At 45.1% G+C, this 21,276-nt stretch overlaps 1 protein-coding gene across 1 annotated transcript in view; it reads left to right on the top strand.

The window, feature by feature from the left end:
• The first annotated feature begins 3,625 nt into the window (after nucleotides 1–3,625).
• LOC121280021 (docking protein 4-like) overlaps nucleotides 3,626–21,276 on the top strand; it is a 117,612-nt gene continuing 99,961 nt past the window's right edge. Inside the window, exon 1 of the mRNA XM_041191650.1 lies at nucleotides 3,626–3,691. Coding sequence (XP_041047584.1) covers nucleotides 3,626–3,691 — 66 coding nt within the window. The remainder of the gene's footprint in view (nucleotides 3,692–21,276) is intronic.

Raw genomic sequence — 21,276 nt, 5'->3', positions numbered from 1 at the left:
ATTTCACTCATTGCAACATTTGTTTTTACATGAATCAGAATCAATGCAAATGTAATATCCCTCCCTCTTTAATTCTGCATCTGATTTTCTCTCTCTACCTCTCCCTCTTGTTCTCTATCTCTCATTCTCTATCTCTCTCTCTCAGCCTGTCTCTTTGTTTCTTTCTCTTTGTCAAAACAGAAGAACACAAGAAAAAGGAGCAGAATACAGCCCCTCCAGCCTGCTCTGCCATTCAATACAATCCTGCCTGACTCTGCTTTGAGTCTGGGTGGGGTCGAGGAACAGAGAGGTGTCAGAGTACAAATACACCAATGACTAAAAGTTGTGTCACAAGTTAACAAGGTCATAAAAAAAGGCAACCTACATGACTTTATTTTCCAAGGGATAGAATTGAAAAGCATGTCAGTTATGTTAAACCTGTTTTGAACCTTGGTTATGCACACGGTACACTGTCCAGTTCTGGCCAGTGTATTATTAAAAAGATATAGAGGCACTGGAGAGGATTCAGAGAACATTTACAAGGATGATCCCAGAAATGGGCAGGAATACATATCAGGAATGGATTGACAGGCTGATTTTCTTGTCTCTTGGAAACAGTAGGCTGAGGGATGATCTAATAGACTCATTTATGGAACAGAAGGGGGCCATCCAGTCCTTTGAGCCTATGCCTGTTTAAAATTATAGAGATTTTGATAGTGAATTTTGAGTGAATATTCCTCTTGTGGCAAAGAGCAGAACATGATACCATTAATATAAGATAGTTACCAAGAAATCCAATTGGGAATTCAGGAGAAACTTCTTCACCCAGAGAGTGTGGAGAATGTGGAACTCACTACTACAGCGAGTGGGTGAGGTGAATCATATTGATACATTTAAGGGGAAGTTAGACAAGTATATGAGGGAGAAGGGAATAGGGGTACAATGATAGATTTAGGTGAGAAAAGATGGGAGGAGGCTTGAGTGGAACATAAACGCCAACATGGACTGGCTGGGCCGATGGCTGTATCTGTATATATATTTTATATAATGTGCTCTATATCCGTTGTAATCCACTTTCCTGCTTGTTCCACATATCCCTTAATTCCCGACACCTTAAACCTGTCCAAAACAGCCTTAAATATATTCAATGATGGAGCATCCTCAACCCTCTGAGTGAAGTACTTTCTCTATATAGCAGAACTAAATGATCGGCCTTTATCCTGAGACTGTGCCCCCATGATCTAGATTCCCCAACCAGTGAAAACAGCCTTTCAATGTCTCCCCTATCAAACCCCTTCAGAATTTTACACGTTTCAACAAGATCACCTCTCATGCTTCTAAACTCCAGAGAATATAAACCCAATTTACCCAGCCTCTCATCGTAGGACAACCCCCTCAACCCCTCATCCCAAGGACCAATCTAGTGAACCTTCTCTGTACCGCCTCCAATGCAAGTATATCCTTCCTTAAATATGGACTCAAAACTGCACACAGTATTCCAGGTGTAGTCTCACCAAAAACCTGTACAATTGGAGCAAGACTTCATTATTCCCGCACTCCAATCCCCTTGCACTAAAGGCCAACATGATATTTGCCTTCCTAATCACTTGCTACATCTGCATGCTAACTTTCTGTGTTTCTGGTACAAGCACACCCAAGTCTCTGAACATCAATATTTACAAGTTTCACACCTTTTAAAAAATATTCTGCTTTCCTATTCCTATGACCAGAGTGAAAACCCTTACATTTGCTGACATTATACTCCATATACCATCTTATTACCCATTCACTTCACCTGTCTATACCTCTTTATAACCTCTGCTTGAACCACATTCTAATCTAAAAGGATTTTAGTAACAGAGCCAGTGCACCCATTCTCTCTGCAGCTACCGCTTTTAGAACCCTCAGGTCTAGGCCATCAGATCACAGTGATTTATTGGATTTGATTCACTTAAATTTCCCCAATAATTTTTCGTTGTTGATATTAATTGCCTGAAGCTCACTCTAATTTGCCATTTGGTTCCCCTCTTTTTCTGGTGTGTAATTTGTGTCTTTATGTGAGGACTGACACAAGATATTTGTTCAACATTTCTGCTACTTCCTCATTCCCCATGATAATTTCCCTGTCTCTGTCCCAAATGGAGAAACATTTAGCTATTCTCTTCCTTTTTATATCCTAACAAAAGCTCTTATCTCTTTTTATATTTCTAGCTAGTTTACTTTCATATTCTTTTTATTCCCTTTGTACCAACTTTTTAAGTGACCCTTTGCTGGTATCTAAAACCTCTCAATCCTCAGCCTACCAATCTTTGCAATGTTATAATCTAATACTATCCTTAACTTCCCTAGAAAACGATGTGACCTTATGGATTTTAGTTGCTAATGCACTACTACTGTTAAACTCAATCACTTCCTGCCCACTCTTCTCCCAATTGCTACACTTTATTGTTTCAACTTTTCTCTTAAGATTTCTAAATCTCCTTTTACCTGACTGCTTACCCATTCCTTTAGTTGAAACCCCGAGCCACAGCCCTAGTTATACAATTTACCAAGACACTGATCCCAGTCCAGTTTAAGTGGAGACCATCCCAAAAGAACAGTTCCCTCTGTCACCAGTGCTGGTGCCAGTGCCCCTTCTTGCCACACCCCTCTTTAAACCATGTTTAATTATCTGATCTGCTTTACTCTCTGCCATTTAGCGCATTGCCTACGCAACAATCCATAGATCTACCTTTGAGGTTCTACCTTTTTAATTTAGACCCTAACTCTTCATTGGTTCCTAGGTTCACCATGGTAACTGGATCCTCCCCCTCCTGCTCCGGGTTTGGCTCCAGCTATGAGGAAATGTCTTTAACCCAGGCCCCGGGCAGGCAACACAACCTTCAGAACTGCACAGAACACTATTCGTCCCCTTGACTATGCCGTTGTCTATCGCTTTCATGTTTCTTCTCACTTCTTCCACTGGAATGACTTCCTGTACAATGGTGCTATGGTCAGTTTGTCCATCCACCCTGTGGACCTTGCTCTGACCCACTCTGGTAGCAGCTCCCTCATACCTGTTGGTCAAAGTGAAGCACTGTATTCCTGTATCACTACATAGCTGCATAACTCAGTCACACTCTGCTGTCCCTAACCATTGACCAGCTTTAAAATTCTACTTAAGCTAAGAGGTGTGTCTGTCTCCTGAAGCCAAGTGTCCAAGTGACCCTGCCCCTCCCTGATTTCCCATAATGTCTGCAGCTCGGACTCTGGGTTAACGAAGGGGCTGAAGGTTCCAACATGTACCAAATTCCTGTTTTTAGCGCTCAGTTTACGAAGCACTATTCTCTAACTTGTCTGTTTCACACAGTTTCTCGATCTCTTTCTCTCCCACTCTCTCTCTCCTACTTCCTCCTCATCTTTCTACCTCACTGCCTCTCTTTGTCTCTTGTTCTCCTTTTCCATCACCATCTCTCTCTCGCTCTCTCTCTGTCATCAGAAGTGGAGTAGGGAATTATGACATATTTTGCCTTGTTTTGTTGACCAGCAAACACACAGTCGCTATGGAGAGGTGGTAAAAAGTTCAAGGACAGGGTTCGTGGAAAGAAAGGACGAGGAAAACAGGCAGCAACATCGGAGCTGATAGGCTGGGAGATTCTCCAATAGAATGGCTTCAAATTTCAATGACATTGTGAAACAGGGATACGTGAGGATGAAGAGCAGGAAGCTGGGGGTAACTGACTGTTGTTCTATTTGACACATCGATACACTGATTAAACACACTGACTGACACAATGACATGGACTGACTTGGGGATATTTTACGGATTCTTCACTGTCGCTGAGTCAAAATCCTGGAACTCCCTCCCTATCAGCACTGTGGATGTACCCACATCACATGGACTGCAGCAGTTCAAGAAGGCAGCTCACCACCACCTTCTCAAGGGTAACTAGGGAAGGGCGATAAATGCTGGCCCAGCCAGTGATGCCCATAAATAAATTTTAAAAACACACTGACTGGCAAACAGCCCAATATGGCTTTTGATACACGCAGACAGCTAGCTCAGCTCCCAGTATTTTATTTGTGAAATGAGCTGATCTGAGACTGACCAACACGCAGAATTAATGAGGCTGATTCTTTGGTTGGAGCTGAGGAGAAGGGAGAGCAGCGGGCAGAGGCAGCATGAGGGAGGAACAGAGGATAGGGGAGGGTGATGGGGAGGGGGAGAACGACGGAGAGAGGGAGGGGCAGAGGGTATGGGAAGAGTGGCGGGGAGCGGGGGTGGTGCAGAGGATAGGGGAGAGTGGTGGGGAGAGGACAGGGGGGCGAAATCTTAGAAACAGGAGGAGGCCATTCAGCTCCTCATGTCTGTTCCACCATTCAATGAGATCCTGGAGAATCTGTGATCTAAATCCATAAATGCCCCACTGCCCCAGATCCCTTAATGCATCAGCTCAACAGAGTCTACCAATCTCAGATTTAACATTTACCAATGATCTCGCATCGGTAGCTTTTTGCAGGAGAGTTTCCAAACTTCTATCACCCTTTTTGTGTGGGGTTGTTTCCAAATCTCACTTCTGAAGGGTTTAACTAATTCTTACACTGTGTCCTCTCGTCCTAGGCTCCGCAATCAGTGGAAATGCTTTCTGTCGAGCGACCCTAACAGTTCCCTGAATTCCTTCAAAACTTTGATCAAATCACCCTGGAAGTTCTAAATTCCAGAGAAGACAAGCCGAGCTTGTAAAATCTCTCTTCATATCTGGACACGTGGAGTCGAGGTATCATCCTGTGGTCAGGGGGAATGAGAGGGTGAGGGGAAAGGAAGGGAGGGATAGGAGAGCAAGGAGGGAATAAAAGTGAGAGGAAGAGGGTGAATAGGAGGGAAGAGAATGAAAGCAAAAGCAGAGAGGAGGTGGTGAGGAGGGGAGTGAGAGGGGAGGGAGCGGGAAGTGGAAGGAGGGAGGAGGGAGGGGGGAAAGAATAAGGGGAGGAGACAGGACTGAAGGTGGAGGGAAGCAGGAGAGAAAGAGGAGAGATAGACGGGGAGAGGGGAAGAGAGAGGGTGGGGGAGAAGGGGTGGGGGGAGGGATTGGGAGCAGGGTGACGGTAAGTGAGGTGAGGGGGGGGTGGGGTGATGGGGGTGCGGGGTGAAATGCAGCATCACTGGAGTTCGCTGGGATATGGTATATGGGAGGATATAGAATATGATAACCATTCCATAATGATGCTCAAAGAGAAACTGTCAAACCTCAGGGCCAGCCCCTCCCCCCCCCCCCCCCCCCCCCCCCCCCCCCCCCCCCCCCCCCCCCCCCCCCCAGGGGCAACACCTGCCCGACAGGGTCAGGCCCCAAACCCGGGTCAGAACCTCCCCACTTTCCCCAAATGGTCAGCCCCTACCCCCTGGAGTCAGACCCTCGCCCCAGTGGTACAATAGTGGGAGTATGGGGGTGGGATGGCAGGAGGAGGAGTTTAGGTGTCAGGAGGGGAGGGATAAGAGCTAGCTGGAGTGGAGAGGTATTGGGAGCGGGTATTGGGAGGGGGGGCTAGTCAGAATTGCTATTCAGAGGGCATACAGGGATGGGCATCTGGAAGGGGTTTTGGGAGGGGCCAGAGTGGCTGTTCCGATTGGGGAGTGTATCTGGGAGGGGGCTTGTTGATAACATTAAAGGTACAGCACGGAGGCGTGAATACCCCACTGAGTAAATGGCAGAGGGTCTTTTAAGGATTTACAGGTTCAGTGTTAAAGCTATCGGATTGGAGCGGGGGATGGGACTATTTGGATTGCTCTACAGAGATCCTGCCTGGACATAATGGGCTGAATGGCCTCCTTCTCTGCTGTAAGATGAGGAGGAATCTCTTCTCAAAAGGTCTTAGTCTTTGGAATTCTCTCCCCCACAGGGCTCTGGACGCTGGCTCACTGATCACATTCCAGGCTGAGTTAGACAGATTCTTCATCTACAGGCAGGCAAATGTTATGGGGAAAGGCAGGAAAGCGGAGTCAAGGCCACGTCAAATCAGCCATGAACTTATTGCCTGGTGGATGTTTGATGGGCTGAATGGCCTACTCCTGTTCCTATTTATTTTAAAATAACTGTATTGTTCATCTCTGTGTGACAATGGTTAGCTTCTGGTTAAAAGGGACACAGTCAATATTTCTAGATTATAGGGAGTGCGTTAAATTTTGAAGAGGACTGTAAAGGGATTTGAGGAGAAACAAGTAGCCATTGGATTATATTCTGTCAGGAAGAATGAGAGGAGATAGGCACAGCATAGGGAAACTTTATATGCAGCAGGGAAACTCAGGGTTTCAGGTTTTTCATGTATTCTGTTATGGGATGCGAGAGTCTCTAGCCAGGCCAGCATTTATTGCCCATCCCTACTTGCACTTGAGAAGCTGCAGTCAATGTGGTGTAAGTACACCCACAGTGCTATTAGGAAAGGAGTTCCAGGATTTTCACCCAATAACAGTGAAGGATCAGCGATAAATTTCCAAGTCAGGATGGTGAGTGACTTAGAGGGAACTTCCAGGTGGTGGTGTCCCTATTTATCTGCTGCCCTTGTCCTTCTAGATGATAAAGCTCACGGTTGAGTTACTGCAGTGCATCTTGTAGATGGTCACATTGTGCGTCGGTGGTGGAGGGAGTGAATAGAACAAGAACAAAGAAAAGTACAGCACAGGAACAGGCCCTTCGGCCCTCCAAGCCTGCGCCGCTCATATTACCTGTCAAACTAAAACATTTTGCACTTCCAGAGTCCATATCCCTCTATTCCCATCCTATTCATGTATTTGTCAAGCTGCCTCTTAAACACCACTATCATACCTGCTTCTACCACCTCCTCTGGCAGCGAATTCCAGACACTCACTACCCCCTGCATACAAAACTTGCCCTGCACATCTCCTCTAAAGTTTTCTCCTCTCACTTTAAATCCATGTCCCCTAGTAATTGACTCTTCCACCCTGGAAAAAAGCTCCTGACTATTTACTCTGTCCATGCCACACACAATTTTGTAAACTTCTATCAAGTCGCCCCTCAATCTCTGTTGCTCTAGTGAGAACAATCTGAGTTTCTCCAACCTCTCCTCATAGCTAATGACCTCCAGACCAGGCAGAATCCTGGTAAACCTCCTCTGCACTGTCTCCAACGCCTCCAGATTCTTCTGGTAATGTGGCGACCAGAATTGCACACAATATTCCAAGTGTGGCTTATGGTTCTACACAGCTGCAGCATGACTTCCCAGCTTTTATACTCAATACCCCTGCCGATGAAGGTAAGCATGCCATTTGCCTTCCTGACTACCTTATCCACCTGCGTTGCCACTTTCAGTGACCTGTGGACCTGTACACCCAGATCCCTCTGCCCGTCAATGCACTTAAGGGTTCTGCCATTTACTATGTAATTCCTACCTTTATTAGACCTTCCAAAATCATTATCTCGCATTTGTCCAGATTAAGCTCCATCTGCCATTTCTCCACCCAAGTGTCCAACTGATCTATATCCCGTTGTATCCTTTGACAATCCTCTTCACTATCTGCAACTCCTCCAACCTTAGTGTCATCTGCAAACTTACTAATTAGACCAGTTACATTTTCCTCCAAATCATTTATGTATACTACAAACAGCAAAGGTCCCAGCACTGATCCCTGCAGAACACCCCATAGTCACAGCTCTCCATTCAGAAAAGCACCTTCCACTGCTACCCTCTGTCTTCTATGACCAAGCCAATTCTGTATCCATCTTGCCAGCTCACCTCTGATCCCGTGCGAATTTACCTTCTGTACCAGTCTGCCATGAGGGACCTTGTCAAAAGCCTTACTGAAATCCATGTATATAACATCCACTGCCTGCCATCATCGATCATCTTTGTCACTTCCTCGAAAAACTCAATCAAGTTAGTGAGACACGACCTCCCCTTCACAAAACCATGCTGCCTCTCACAAATATCCCCAATTACTTCCAAATGGTAGTAAATCCTGTCATGAAGAATCTTCTCCAATAATTTCCCTACCACTGACATAAGGCTCACCAGCCTGCAATTTCCTGGATTATCCTTGCTACCCTTCTTAAACAATGCAGCAACATTGGCCATTCTGCAGTCCTCTGGGACCTCACCCATAGCCAGTGAGGATACAAAGATTTCTGTCAAGGCCCCAGCAATCTCCTCCCTTGCCTCCCTCAGTACTCTGGGGTAGATCTCATCTGGCCCTGGGGACTTATCCACCTTAATATTCTTCAAGACACCTAACACCTCCTCTTTTTTGATCTCAACATGATCCAGGCTATCTACACACTCTTCCCTAGACAAATCAACTGCTAAGTCCTTCTCTTTGGTGAATACTGATGAGAAGTACTCATTTAGTATCTCTCCCATTTCTTCTGGCTCCACACACAGATTCCCACCTCTGTCCCCGAGTGGGCCTACCCTCTTGCTTTTTTACATATGTTTGTGGATGTGGTGACAATCAAGCAGGCTGTTTTCTCCTGGATGGTGTCAATTTTCTTGTGTTATGGGAGCTATACTCATCCAGGCAAGTGGAGAGTATTCCATCACACTATTGACTTGTGCCTTGAAGATGGTGGACAGGTTTTGAGGAGTCACGAGGTGAGTTATTCGCCACAGGATTCCTAGCCTCTGACCTGCTTTTGTAGCCATAGTATTTATATGGCTAATCTAATTCAGTTTCTGGTCAATGGTAACCCCAAGGGTGTTAATAGTGGGGGATTTAGTGATGGTAATGCTATTGAATGTCAAGGGTCAATGGTTAGATTCTCTCTTGTTGGAGATGGTCATTGCCTGACACTTGTGTGGTGCAAATGTTACTTGCCACTTGTCAGCCCAATCCTGGATACTGTCCAGGTCTTGCTGCATTTGGACATGGACTGCTTCAGTGTCTGAGTCATGAATGGTGCTGAACATTGTGCAATCATTAGCGAACATCCCCACTTCTGACCTTATGATGGAAGGAAGGTCATTGATGAAGCAGCTGAAGATAATTAGGCCTAGGACACTACCCTGAGGAACTCCTGCAGTGATGTCCTGGAGCTGAGATGACTGACCTCCAACACCCACAGCCATCTTCCTTTGTACTAAGTATGACTTCAACCAGTGGAGAGTTTTCACCTGATTCCCTTTGACTGCAGTTTTGCTAGGGATCCTTGATGCCACACTCACTCAAATGCAGCCTTGATGTCAAGGGCAGTCACTCTCACCTCACCTCTGGAGTTCAGCTCTTTTATCCATGTTTGAACCAAGTCTGTAATGAGGTCAGGAGCTGAGTGATCCAGGCAGAATCCGGGCCTGAGCATCACTGAGATGCATATTGAAGTCCCCCACACAGAGTACACTTTGTACCCTTGCCATATTCAATGCTTCTTTCAACTGGTGTTCAACATGAAGGACTATGTTTGACCTGATGTCATGAGACCTCAAGGGGTCTGGAGTGAATTTTGAAGTCTTCCAGGGCAACTCCCTCCCAACTGTATCCCACTGTGCTGCCACCTCTGCTGGGCCTGTCCTGTCAGCGGGACAGGACATACTCAGGGATGGTGATGTCTAGGACATTATCTGTAAGGTATGATTCCGTGAAGATAGCTATGTCAGGTTGTTGCTTGACTAGTCTGTGAGACAGCTTTCCCAATTTTGGCACCAGCCCCTAGATGTTAGTATGGAGGACTTTGCAGGGTCAACAGGGCTGGTTTTGCCATTGTTGTTTCCAGTGCCTAGGTTAATGCTGTTTGGTCTGCCTGGTTTCATTTCTTTTCTGGCCTTTGTGGCAGTTTGGTTTGCATCACTTTGAGAACTCCACTATTTCACTTTGGGCAGTTCATCACATAATATTTTGAGTCACACTGGCAAAGTCTGTTAGACTGCTATTTCAGGGTTCATTCACATACTGTTAATGCTCTAATCCTATTATATGCTGCAGTGTCCTAATCTACAAAATGTGCTTTCACCCTCATTCCTTCTGTACGTAACTCTTTTGTACTGCCACCAGTGTCCAGTATCTGGACAATCTTGAAATTCCTCAATATTTGGGCCCTCCACACTATGTGACACCATGGAATGTCCCCCTTGTGCTGTCAAGGCCACTGGAAATAACTGCTTCCCCAGGAAGCTTTCCAAGACAGCAAATGCCTGATCCAAAAGGGAGCCTTTCCCCGAGAACTGAACCCCAGTTAAGTTGAGGAGCCTGTACATGTGCGACACCTTAGCACTATCCAGTAATTTAAATGCAAACACTGAACAAGAATCTCCAAATTTAATTTCTGTGATCTTTAAGTCTGTTAAAGCCCACAATATATTCCTCCATGGAATGACTGTCCATCTTTCAAAATCTATCAGTCTAACCATGGCATCCCATAAATCATCTTTCCAGTAAATTTAATCCAAACCTTCCTCGGTATCCAAATGACAGGCATTCTGCACACAAAATACTTCTGAGTTAACTTTTGTTTGGACAAAGCCAAGGTCATATCTTATTTCCTCTTTGGTAAAGATCTAACCCAGGTCCCCACCGCCACTGGTTCAGGATAAGGTTCAGACTGAGAACATTGGCAGGTAATCCTACCCAGACCACTTACACTTGCTTTTGATCATTCTTCACAAAAAGACTAACATTGTGGTCTTCTGTCTTAAAAAAATCTTACTTCCCACCTTTATCTTTCAGCAACCACTCTCTGCTCTCATCTTAAACTTCTTCCAGCCCATTTGTAAAGAGGAGAGAAGTCAATCTTTCCTCATTTTTAGATTTATTCACATAGTGAAATATTACAAATATAAAGCTCCTAAGTCTATCCCTCCCATAATTGCCAATAAGTGACTCTTTATTTTATTGGTGTACTGAAAAGCGTATAAACAACAGCTAACAATCAAATTAACTAATTAACAGCTCCTTAAAGGGCACTGTAACAAAAATCAAAACTTTGAAGGAGCCTTATTGAAGGAGCCTTATTGAATGAAATCATCGGCTTCGCGCAGTGACTCTTCCTAACAGAGTCAGCAATTATCCATGAGTGCCCCTACTTGTATACATACAGCCTTGATTTATATCATTAACAATTGAGGGGACATTCGATGGAACTGTACAAGACTATGATAGGCCGAGATAAGGTAGATAAAGGAAAGCTATTCCCATTAGCTGAAGGTACAAGGAGTCCTTTGCAGCATTCTGTCTCCTAAGACATTGGCTGAGTGGCAGGAAGCAGAGGGTGATGGTCAAGGGGTGTTTTTGTGACTGGATGCCGGTATCCAGTGGGGTTCCACAGGGATTGGTGTTAGTCCCTTGCTGTTTGTGGTATATATAAACGATTTAGACTTGAATGTAGGAGGATTGATCAGTAAGTTCGCAAATGACACGAAAATTGGTGGGGTGGCAAACAGTGAAGAGGATAGCCTTAGATTACAGGAAGATATAGACGGGCTGGTCAGCTGGGCTGAGCAGCGGCAAATGGAATTTAATCCGAATAAATGTGAGGTGATGCACTTGGGCAGGACAAAGAAGGCACGGGAATACACAATGAGTGATAGGCCCTGGGAAGTACCGAAGGTCAGAGGAACCTTGGTGTACATGTCCACCGTCCCTTAAGGTAGCAGGACAGGTAGATAAGGTGGTTAAGAAGACATTGGGATACTTGCATTTATTAGCTGAGGCATAGAATATAAGAGCAGGGAGGTTATGCTGGAACTGTATAAAACATAAAACACTGCTAGGCCACAGCTAGAATATTGTGTGCAGTTCTGGAATCCGCATTATAGGAAGGATGTGATTGCACTGGAGAGAGCGCAGAGGATGATGATGTTGCCTGGGCTAGAGATTTTTAGTTATGTGGAGAGATTGGATTGACTGGGGTTACTTTCCCTGGAGCAGAGGAGATTGAGGGGGGACATGATTGAGGTGTATAAAATTAAGAGGGGCATAAATAGGGTAGACAGGAGGGAACTTTTCCCCTTGATGGAAGGATCAATAACCAAGGGGCATAGATTTAAGGTAAGGCGCAGGAGGGGATGTGAGGAAGAATTTTTTCACCCAGAGGGTGGTGGGAATCTGGAACTCACTATCTGAAAGGGTGGTTGAGGCAGAAACCCTCATAACATTTAAGAAGTATTTGGATGTGCTCTTGCGATGCCATGGCATACAAGGCTATGGATCTAGTGCTGGAAAATGGGATTAGAATAGTTAGATACTTGTTTCACCAGCGCAGACTCAATGAGCCAAAGGGCCTTTTTCTGTGTTGTAGACCTCTATGACTCTAAGACACAGGTTTACACCGTGGTGGTCAACTCTGTCTTCAGCATCACCCAGTATGACTCAGGATCCCCATTCTAGCTCGGCAGTCTCTGCTGCCTTTGCTGCAGAGGAAGTCAATGGCCAGAAATGGTGCACGTTTCTCCGGCCTCTATTTTCCCTGGGTCCTCATCTCAGCCAGCTGAGATTTTCAATTCTGCTCATCTCTTGCAATGTCTTTCCAGGCAGCCTCCAGAGGTCATGGTCGTCAGCTGCTGTCGCCCAGTTGTCAGGTGTCAATATCCGCCATCTTCATATCTCACTGCCAGGTGTCCTTGTAGTGGACATATAGGCAGCCAGGAGGTTGTGACCCAGTAGTCAGCTCACTGTACAGAAGTTCTTTGGGTATCTGACTGTTATCCATGGATGAACATGGCTGAGCCAGTGTCGAAATCATTGGTTTAGTAATGAGTATGCTGATGGAATTAGTGGACTCCAGGACCTCTGAATTGTGTCATTGTCCTGCCAAGAGATGCTGAGGACACGTCTGAGACAGGGAAGGTGGAAACTGTTCAGCCTTTTCTCCTGCCTAGACTATGCTGTCCCGATCTCACCCACTGCAGAGGATTAGATTGAGGACACAGGCTTGTAGTCTCGCAGCTGGGTGCTCAGTCAGGTTTCTGTTCATCCACACTCTGTAACTCAGCTTGGTTGTAACAGCTGCAGCATTGATACTGTGCTGATTTCAGCATCAAGTGACAGATTGCAAGGATTGGAGACACAGATGTAAGGTTTTGGACAAGAGATGCAGGGAGAATGTGAGGAAGGGCTTTTTTTTTTTTTACACAACAAGTGGTCATGTCGCTGCGCAGAGTATAGATGAAGCAGAGACAATGAATGAGTTGAAAAGGAAATTCAATGGGCATCTGAAACAAATAAACTTACACGGTTACAGGGATCAAGCAGGGGAATGGGACTGACTATCGCTCTGCAGAGAGCCAACATGGACTCAATGGGCTGTTCCATAGTGATGTTATAGGCTGAATAATATGGGTGGGTGGATGGCTCACCCATCTCCAGAAGGTTAGCATGGAGCCAACCCACCCCACATCTATAATACTGTGGGAGGGCTAAGTGAGGGCCAAGTGAGACTTCCGCCTCTCACTGGGGAGAAAGGCCGTCCACTGAAGCTGCTGGACAGTCTAATTAAGGCTGTGGGTGGGTGGGAATGAGGGGCTGGGTTCCATTATAGGGAGGCCGCCCCCGATCAGCAAAGGCAGTCCCCAAAGATTGAACCTCCCCTCCCCTCAATACCACTCCCGCTCCACTGCCCACACCAAACACTTCATGGCATGGGCAGCATATTATCAGGGTCAGTCGCCTTGGTAACAAGCCTAATTGACCATTGATTATCCCTTTTGGGCTGCCAATTTCGATAGCTGCCTACGCACCCCCATCCCCACACTTGGGACTTGGAGGCGGGTTGGGCGAAAATGCACCCGGTGGGAGCACAAAATGCAGCCTAATAACTCTGGATCGACACTGGGTGAAGAGGCCTGTACCATCATGAGACTCCCCTGCTCTTGCCTGATTTGAAGGATATCGCTGTCACTCTGTGACCCATCACCGTAATCAAAGATTTAGATTTGTTTTTGTTAGATTTCCCGATCTGTTGAAATCTGAGCTTGTTCCTGGTTTGAACTGTTTATCTGTTGATACTCTGGCTGCCTTCTCCCTTTGTTTGCACACCCATGAACTGCCAGATCCGGCACTGTGCCCCCATTACACTGGAACTCTGTCCACCCTGCCAGAGCAGGCACTGTGCCCCCATTGCACTGGAACTCTGTCCACCCTGCCAGAGCAGGCATTGTGCCCCCCATTACACTGGAACTCCGTTCACCCTGCCAGCTGCTGACCCTCGACTCGTGATACCTGAACTGTGAAGCAACACTGCCACCAGCTGGTTCTCGTGGTGCTGCTCAGGCAGGTCCTAGTTTGAAGCTAGGCCTCCTGGAAAAGACACACTGTCCCTTCACAGAGCCCATCTCTTGGGGAATATGATAAGGGACACTTTGACCCTGGGGTGGGGGAAGGAGCACTCTAGTCACTGTGAGAGCAGGGTGGTGGTGGGGGTGTGTGGAGGGATGCTCTAGGAGCAGGGTGTGGCGGGATGGGAGTCAAGGGAGAAGAAAGCAGTTAAAGTCTAGTGGTGGTGACGCTGCTACAAATGATAATTAGGTAGAAAATTAATTAACAATTATTTTGAGTCGTTAAGGGAAAATTATGTTTAACTAACTTCCTTGAGTTTTTTGATGAGGTGATAGAGAGAAGTAGAGGGACCTGGGGGTATATGTGTATACCAGCCATTGAAGGTGGGAGAACAGGGTAAGGGTATGGTTAATAAAGCAGACAGTATCCTGGGCTTTTTAATAGGGGCATAAAGCACAAAAGCAAGAGCTTAAGGATGTGAAGGCACAGGAGAGGCAGATGAGATTCCAGAGATGAGGAACTTCAGTTACATAGATAGATTGGACAAGTTGGGACTGTAGGAGCAGAAGTAGGCCATTCAGCCTATTGAGTCTGCTCTGCCATTCAATGAGATCATGGCTGATCTGATAATCCTCAACTCCACTTTCCTGCCTTTTCCCCATAACCCTCGATTCCCTTACTGATTAAAAATCTGTCTATATCAGCCTTGAATATACTTAATGACCCAGCCTCTACAGTAAAGAATTCCACAGATTCACTACCCTCAGAGAAGAAATTCCTCCTCATCTCTGTCTTAAATGGATGACCCCTTACTCTGAGATTATGCCATCTGGTCTCATACTCTCGCACAAGGGGAAACAAGCTCTCTTCATCTTCCCTGTCAAGCCCCCTAGGAATCTCATGTTTCAATAAGGTCACCTCTCATTCTTCTAAATCTCAATGAGTACAGGCCCAGCCTACTTAACCTCTCCTCATAAGAAAATCCCTCCATACTCGGGATCAACCTAGTGAACCTTCTCTGGACTGCCTCCAATGCCAGTAAATCTTTCCTTATATAATGGGAGCAAGACTGTTCACAGTATTCTAGGTGTAACCTAACTAGTGTCTTGTGTAGTTTTAGCAAGAACTTCTCTATTTTTAAATTCCATTCCCTTTGAAATAAAGGCCTACATTTCATTTGCCTTCCCTATTACCTGCTGAACTTGTATGTTAGCTTTTTAGAATTCATACACGAGGACCCCCAAATCCCTCTGTGCTGCAGCTTTCTGCAGTCTTTCTCCATTTAAATAATATTCAGCTCCTCTATTCTTCCTGCCAAAGTACATAACCTCACATTTTCCTACATTATATTGCATCTGCCAAGTTTTTGCCCACTCACTTAACTCTTCCCCCATCCTCACTACTTGTCTTCACACCTATTTTTGTGTCATCCGCAAAGTTGGTGATAGTACATTCGCTTCCCTCATCCAAATCATTAATATATATTGTAAATAATTGTGGCCCCAGCACTGATCCCTGTGGCACTCCACTAGTTGCAGGTTGCCATCCTGAAAACATCCCCTTTATCCCAACTCTCGAGTTAGGATTTTATGGTGTACCCCACCCGGCAGGGTACTATGGTCCCACCAAACTGAATGGAGGAGATTTAAATAGCTCGCTGGATCTGCTGAGGGGAGAAACGCCATGGCGGGGCTGTAAAATCCTGGCCTCTGTCTTCTATTAGTTAGACAATCCTCTATCCTTGCTAATACCACCCCCAACACCATTGGCTCTTATCTTATTAAGTAGCCTTACGTGCAGTACCTTATTGAACGCCTTTTGGAAATCCAAATATATCACATCTACTGTTTCCCCTATATCTATCCTGTTTGTTAAGTCCTCAAAGAACTCTAATAAATTTGTCAGGCATGATTTCCCCTTCATGAAGTCATGCTAACTCTGCTTGATTATAATATGTATTTCTAAATGCCCTGCTATTACACCCTTTATAATACTCTAACATTTTCCCAATGACAGATATTAAACTAACTCTTCTCCTTGGAGAAGTGGTTGAGAAGAGATTTGATAGAGGTATTTAAGATCATGAGGGGCCTGGACAGAATAGATAGGGAGAAACTAGGGTTGAGAACAAGATTTAAGGTGATTGGCAGAAGAAGCAAGGGCGACATGAGGAGAAGCTTCTTCACACAGTGTAATGAAGTGACGGACAGGATTTGTTTCAACAAGAAAACAGGAATTTCATTAGAGAGCTTTTCAGGTGCTACATGCTCAATCAGGACTCTCGTCAGGAAGCCCCACCACCCAGATTACCCATACTTAGGCATCATTGGTTGGAGCCTCCAGGAACATCACGTGAACCCTGATAGACAGCGGGAGAGGCTGTACCCTCAGTTACTATTCACAGTAAATGGTGAGGATCTGGAATGCGCTGCCTGAGAGAGTGTTGGGGAGACAGGGTCAATCAAGGCATTGAAAAAGGAATGAGATTATTATCTGAAAAGGGGAACATACAGGACAATGGGAAAAACATGGGGCAGTGACACTTTTCTTTCAGGGAGCCAGCACAGACGTGATGAGCTGAATGGCCTTGTTCTGCACTGTACTCACTCTCTGATTCTAAGTGACACTGGGAGAGAATCATATTATTCGAGCAGCTTGAGATCAGCAGATTTTATTCAGTTCAGAATTATTCCCAAATGACACTGCATCTCCACAACAGTTTGAAATGTTACAGTTTTACAGGCAATTGGACACATCACCTTTTAGAGTACTGTTTAATGTGTCAGCCACAGGAAGGCGCTGATCCTTGGAAAAGACCAAAGCTCCTAAGCTGGTCTGGGCATTGTCACTCCTCCTCCCCCCATGTCCCATCAGATCTTCTCCCAGAATGAGAGAAAGATAACATTCACATAACGGCTCGTCTTTTATTCACACAGTCCTCCAGATAGTTTAAAATATTAATTTGCAATAGATGGGTCGAGCTATACACTACTCTCCCGCAGCAGCCTTTTAAATATATTTTCTATATATTGCCTTAAACACAAGTCATCAGGGACAATCCTTCTAGTATTTCTCTCCATTAACCCAAACCCCTCCCTCCCTCCACCCACCCAAACACTTTGCTCATTAACATGAACAGTGACAACAACCAAAATACAATTTGTGTTTGTCAGCTTTCTGGGCCTGCCAGCATCTAGTTTACTCTCACTCCGCAGTGGGATAGATGCTCTGACATTTATAGTCACTTTTTCAGAGGGTCCATGATTTTTATATGTACCTCCTCCATGCAGCTTTAGCTCAGCTCCATTCAAAACTTCACACCAGCCAACGTCCATATTGGGCTTTCTGCTCTCCAGGCTCTTCGAGTCCGCCCTGTGGCAGACAATGGGTGCACTGAGCTGGGTAAATTCCAAAGTCAAGACAGACTCGCAGCCTCAAATATGGCACAAATACCACCCCGGAAAGAACACATGCAGGATGTGGGACAATCAGCAATATATGGGACTATCCCATTTGGTTAGACACCCTATGGGAATGATTGCCTCAAGGTTCTGCCCTGAACCCCTGATTTTCTCCAGTTTTGCTTGTTCCATTCACCCCCGCCCCTACCTCCTCATCACTAAGCAGTGCTGCTCTCTTCAGTACACGGACCCTAAGCCACATGAGGGTTGGTTAGCTCAGTTGGCTGGATAGTTGATTTGATGTGAACAGCGTGCGTTCAAGTCCCAAAATGAAGGCATCCATGAAGGCCCTGCCTTCTCAACCTCACCCCTGGCCTGAGGTGTGCTGACCCGCAGGTTAAGCTCACCATCATTCATCTGTCTAATGAGAGAGCAGCCTATTGTCCTCTGGGACGACAGTGACTTTCACTTTTTACCCAAGATGTGTATTTATACAATGTCTTTCATTGTTGCAGAATGTTTTAAAATCTTTACAGCCATAAGAATACTTTTGAGGTGTAGTCACTGGTGTAATGTATGAAATGAGTTACAGACAGGAGGAGGATTCATTTAAGCAGCCCTGATTTCTCCCCTCATTTTGTAGGTAGTGGTGTATTTTCTCCTTCAGTTTTGGAGTTATCCAATCCTCCATTAATAACCCCACAGCAAACTCAATATAGGGCAAAATAAGAGGGGATTTATTTTGTGCACACATACAAGGGGTTTCGCAATATCATCCCCCTTTGCATTCATACAGTAAAAAAGAGGGATAAGGGAGAGAAAGGGGTTCAGGGCAAAGACCACGATAAAAATAAGAGTTATGGTTTTACATGAGTCAAGAGTCCAGAACTAATGTCAAAGGAAGGGTCTTTCAGATGGCTTTGTCTGGCAGATTGCCTGGTCTTGGTCCTAGGAACTTGGTTGCAGGTTGAGTCCGCAGAAGATGCAGCAAAGTATTTTTATATCCTGGGTTCACTCTCTAGGTGAATGACAGAGTTCTCTCTGGAGACCTGGGCAGGATATTACATCCCGTGGGAAGGCATGATCAGGTATAAAATAATGCACGATACTTCAGTCAACAGGCACGCGCAAGAGTCAGTAGCGCACCCACTGAAAAACTGAGAGGTCTATTAAGACCATTAATCAATTAATTTAAACCTATTTTTCCCTGCCTGCCCAACCTTACCTTCAACATTATAAAAAATTATGTCATCGTTTTTCAGCTAATGTTTATGATCACGTCAGTGAGCCCCATGTGGGGACATGTCCTGTACATTTTCAGAATCTTTATTTTTGATTTTAAACTTGTTCAGCTTCCTGTGGCAGCTCTCCTCCTTCAGGGAGCTTTCATTGTGCGTTCCCCTGTGCATGTGCAGACTTTTGGACTTTAACTCCTCCAGCCCTCGCTGCCCCCTTACCCCCAGCAGCACTGAGCTTCTCAGTGCACCTTTCACGTAGGCTAGCCGCTAAATGGCCAGCCAGCATGTAGTCACGGTCATGGGCCAATCGCAGGCAGACGACCATTTCCCAGCTGCTCCCAGGCCCACCTGCAGTGCCTGGCCAATGACTTGAATATGCTGCCCTTGGAGAGAGATGGAGATCAAAGCTAGGCTGCTTGCCCGGAGTCCAGTTCTCTTTGGAGGTTAAAGTGTAACTAAAGATAAAATTCAAAAGCTGCATAATTAAAGGAATTCAAACAAGTCAAGTCTTGGCCATGCGGCAGGGTGGTTTCAGGTTGAGTTATTAAGCTAACAATGCACCTTTGTAAAAACCTATTGCGTGTTGAGCAGTTAACTGAAGAACCATTAGTAGAAAATTGGAGACGAATAGTCGCAAATGAGTTGTTCGCTTTTGTCCAGAGCTGGCTGGTAGAAATGTATCTGTGAATCTGTAGTAAATTATGGTTTTATTTAGTGTGTGGAAAGGAGTCAGGGAAGCCAGAAAACTAGACGTGACTGGCATAGTTGCAAAAGGAAATTTACTGTGGGAGAGCCAGTATGTGAAAAATTTTGGTGAAGGACCAAAGTGGTTACCAGGTGAAATAAGTGCGATGACTGGACCTCTATCTTACCATGTGGATGTGGAAAGCTAGATCATTCGTAAACACGTTGGCCATTTAAGGAAGAAAGAGACAACTCATCAAGATTTGGTTCCACCAGTGATCATGACTGGGTCTGCTTTTCCTGTTGAGGATACTCAACCCAGGACTGACATGTCTGATGTTCCTGTAAGAGTTGAGGATACAGAACTGCAAGTGCCCACCAAAGCACCTGATGTTCAGGCAACTCTGGGAAAGGAGGTTCCTGACAAGGAATCTGAAGTTGTGGAGCTGTGACACTCCACATGTACCAGGAAACCACCTGAGAAGAACCAGTAAATTCCTTATCCAAAGTAATGTTGCTGTCTTGAAAAATTTGTATTTGTAAATATGTATAGCCAAGTTAAAAGGGGAGGAATGTTGTAATTATGGTTTTATTTAGTGTGTAATACTTTTATTTGGTGTAATGTACCTTTAAGAATAAAACTTGATAGGAATGATCACATGATCTGTAGTAACTAATAGGACAGTAGCATGTTCTACCTGAGCAGACAGTTAGAGATAGAGTTGGAGTTGAAGCACACGTGTAGTTGCTGTTGAGTATATTGTAAATAAACTTAAAGTTTCCAATAAAGTAGTGTCTGCAGTTCAACTCGGCCACCCTACAACAAAATGCTGTGTTGGTTTGGCTGGAATGTTTATACCATGCAAGAAGTGTTACACTCCAGGGGCTTTGATCTGTTAGTTTTTGTTCATATTTAAGCTGCTCTGAAGCTTCCACAACTACAATCATGTGGTCAGCTGTGGCCATTTTTAGTCCAGCAATTGTCCATTTTGAAAAACAGAAAAGATGTTTCTATACGTAGATAAATATATATTTTTCCTTCCTGGGTTCTGGCCAGGACAAATGTGACTATCAATTTGTGCAGAGCAAGCTCCCACAAGCAGCAACATGACCCTGACCACTTAATTTGTTTCAGTAAATTGGCTGAGGGATAAATACTTGTTGGGGTAACAAGGAGAACTTCTGTTTAAAAAAATAGCAACAGGAGTAGATCAAGCAGCCCCCGAGTCTGCTCCACCATTCAATATCTCCCAATCCCTACTTAACAGAATCTAACATTCCATTTGCCTTCATAATCACTTACTACACCTGCATACTAACTTTGTGATCCATGTACAAGGACACACAGGCCCCTCTGAATAGCACTATTTATAGATATTCTTCTTTCTATTCCTATGACCAAAATGAATAGCCTCACATTTGCCCACATTATACTCCATTTGCCAACTTGTTGCTCACTCACTTCACCCGTATATATCTGTGTCCTCCTCACAGCTTGCACTCCCACCTAGCTTTGAAATCATCAGCAAACTCATATGTTACACTGTCTCTTCATCTACGTCATTAACATAGATTGTAAATAGCTGCGGGCCCAGCACTGCTCCTTGTGGTGCTCCACTATTCACTGTCTGCCAATATGAAAATGTGCCATTTCCCTCTACACTCAGCTTCTTGAGTAGGGGAAGCACAGAGTGAGATGAGATGCTTGTGATGCAGAACCTGTACCAAATCAGGGGACAGAGTTTTCTCTCCGGCATGTGGGGGTCAGGCCCGCCACGCTGAT

The sequence above is a fragment of the Carcharodon carcharias genome, chromosome 7 (genome assembly GCF_017639515.1).
Source record: "Carcharodon carcharias isolate sCarCar2 chromosome 7, sCarCar2.pri, whole genome shotgun sequence".
NCBI classification, from domain to species: domain Eukaryota; kingdom Metazoa; phylum Chordata; class Chondrichthyes; order Lamniformes; family Lamnidae; genus Carcharodon; species Carcharodon carcharias.
Note: the sequence above shows the minus strand (reverse complement) of the source record. Positions and strands in the feature narration are given on the sequence as shown.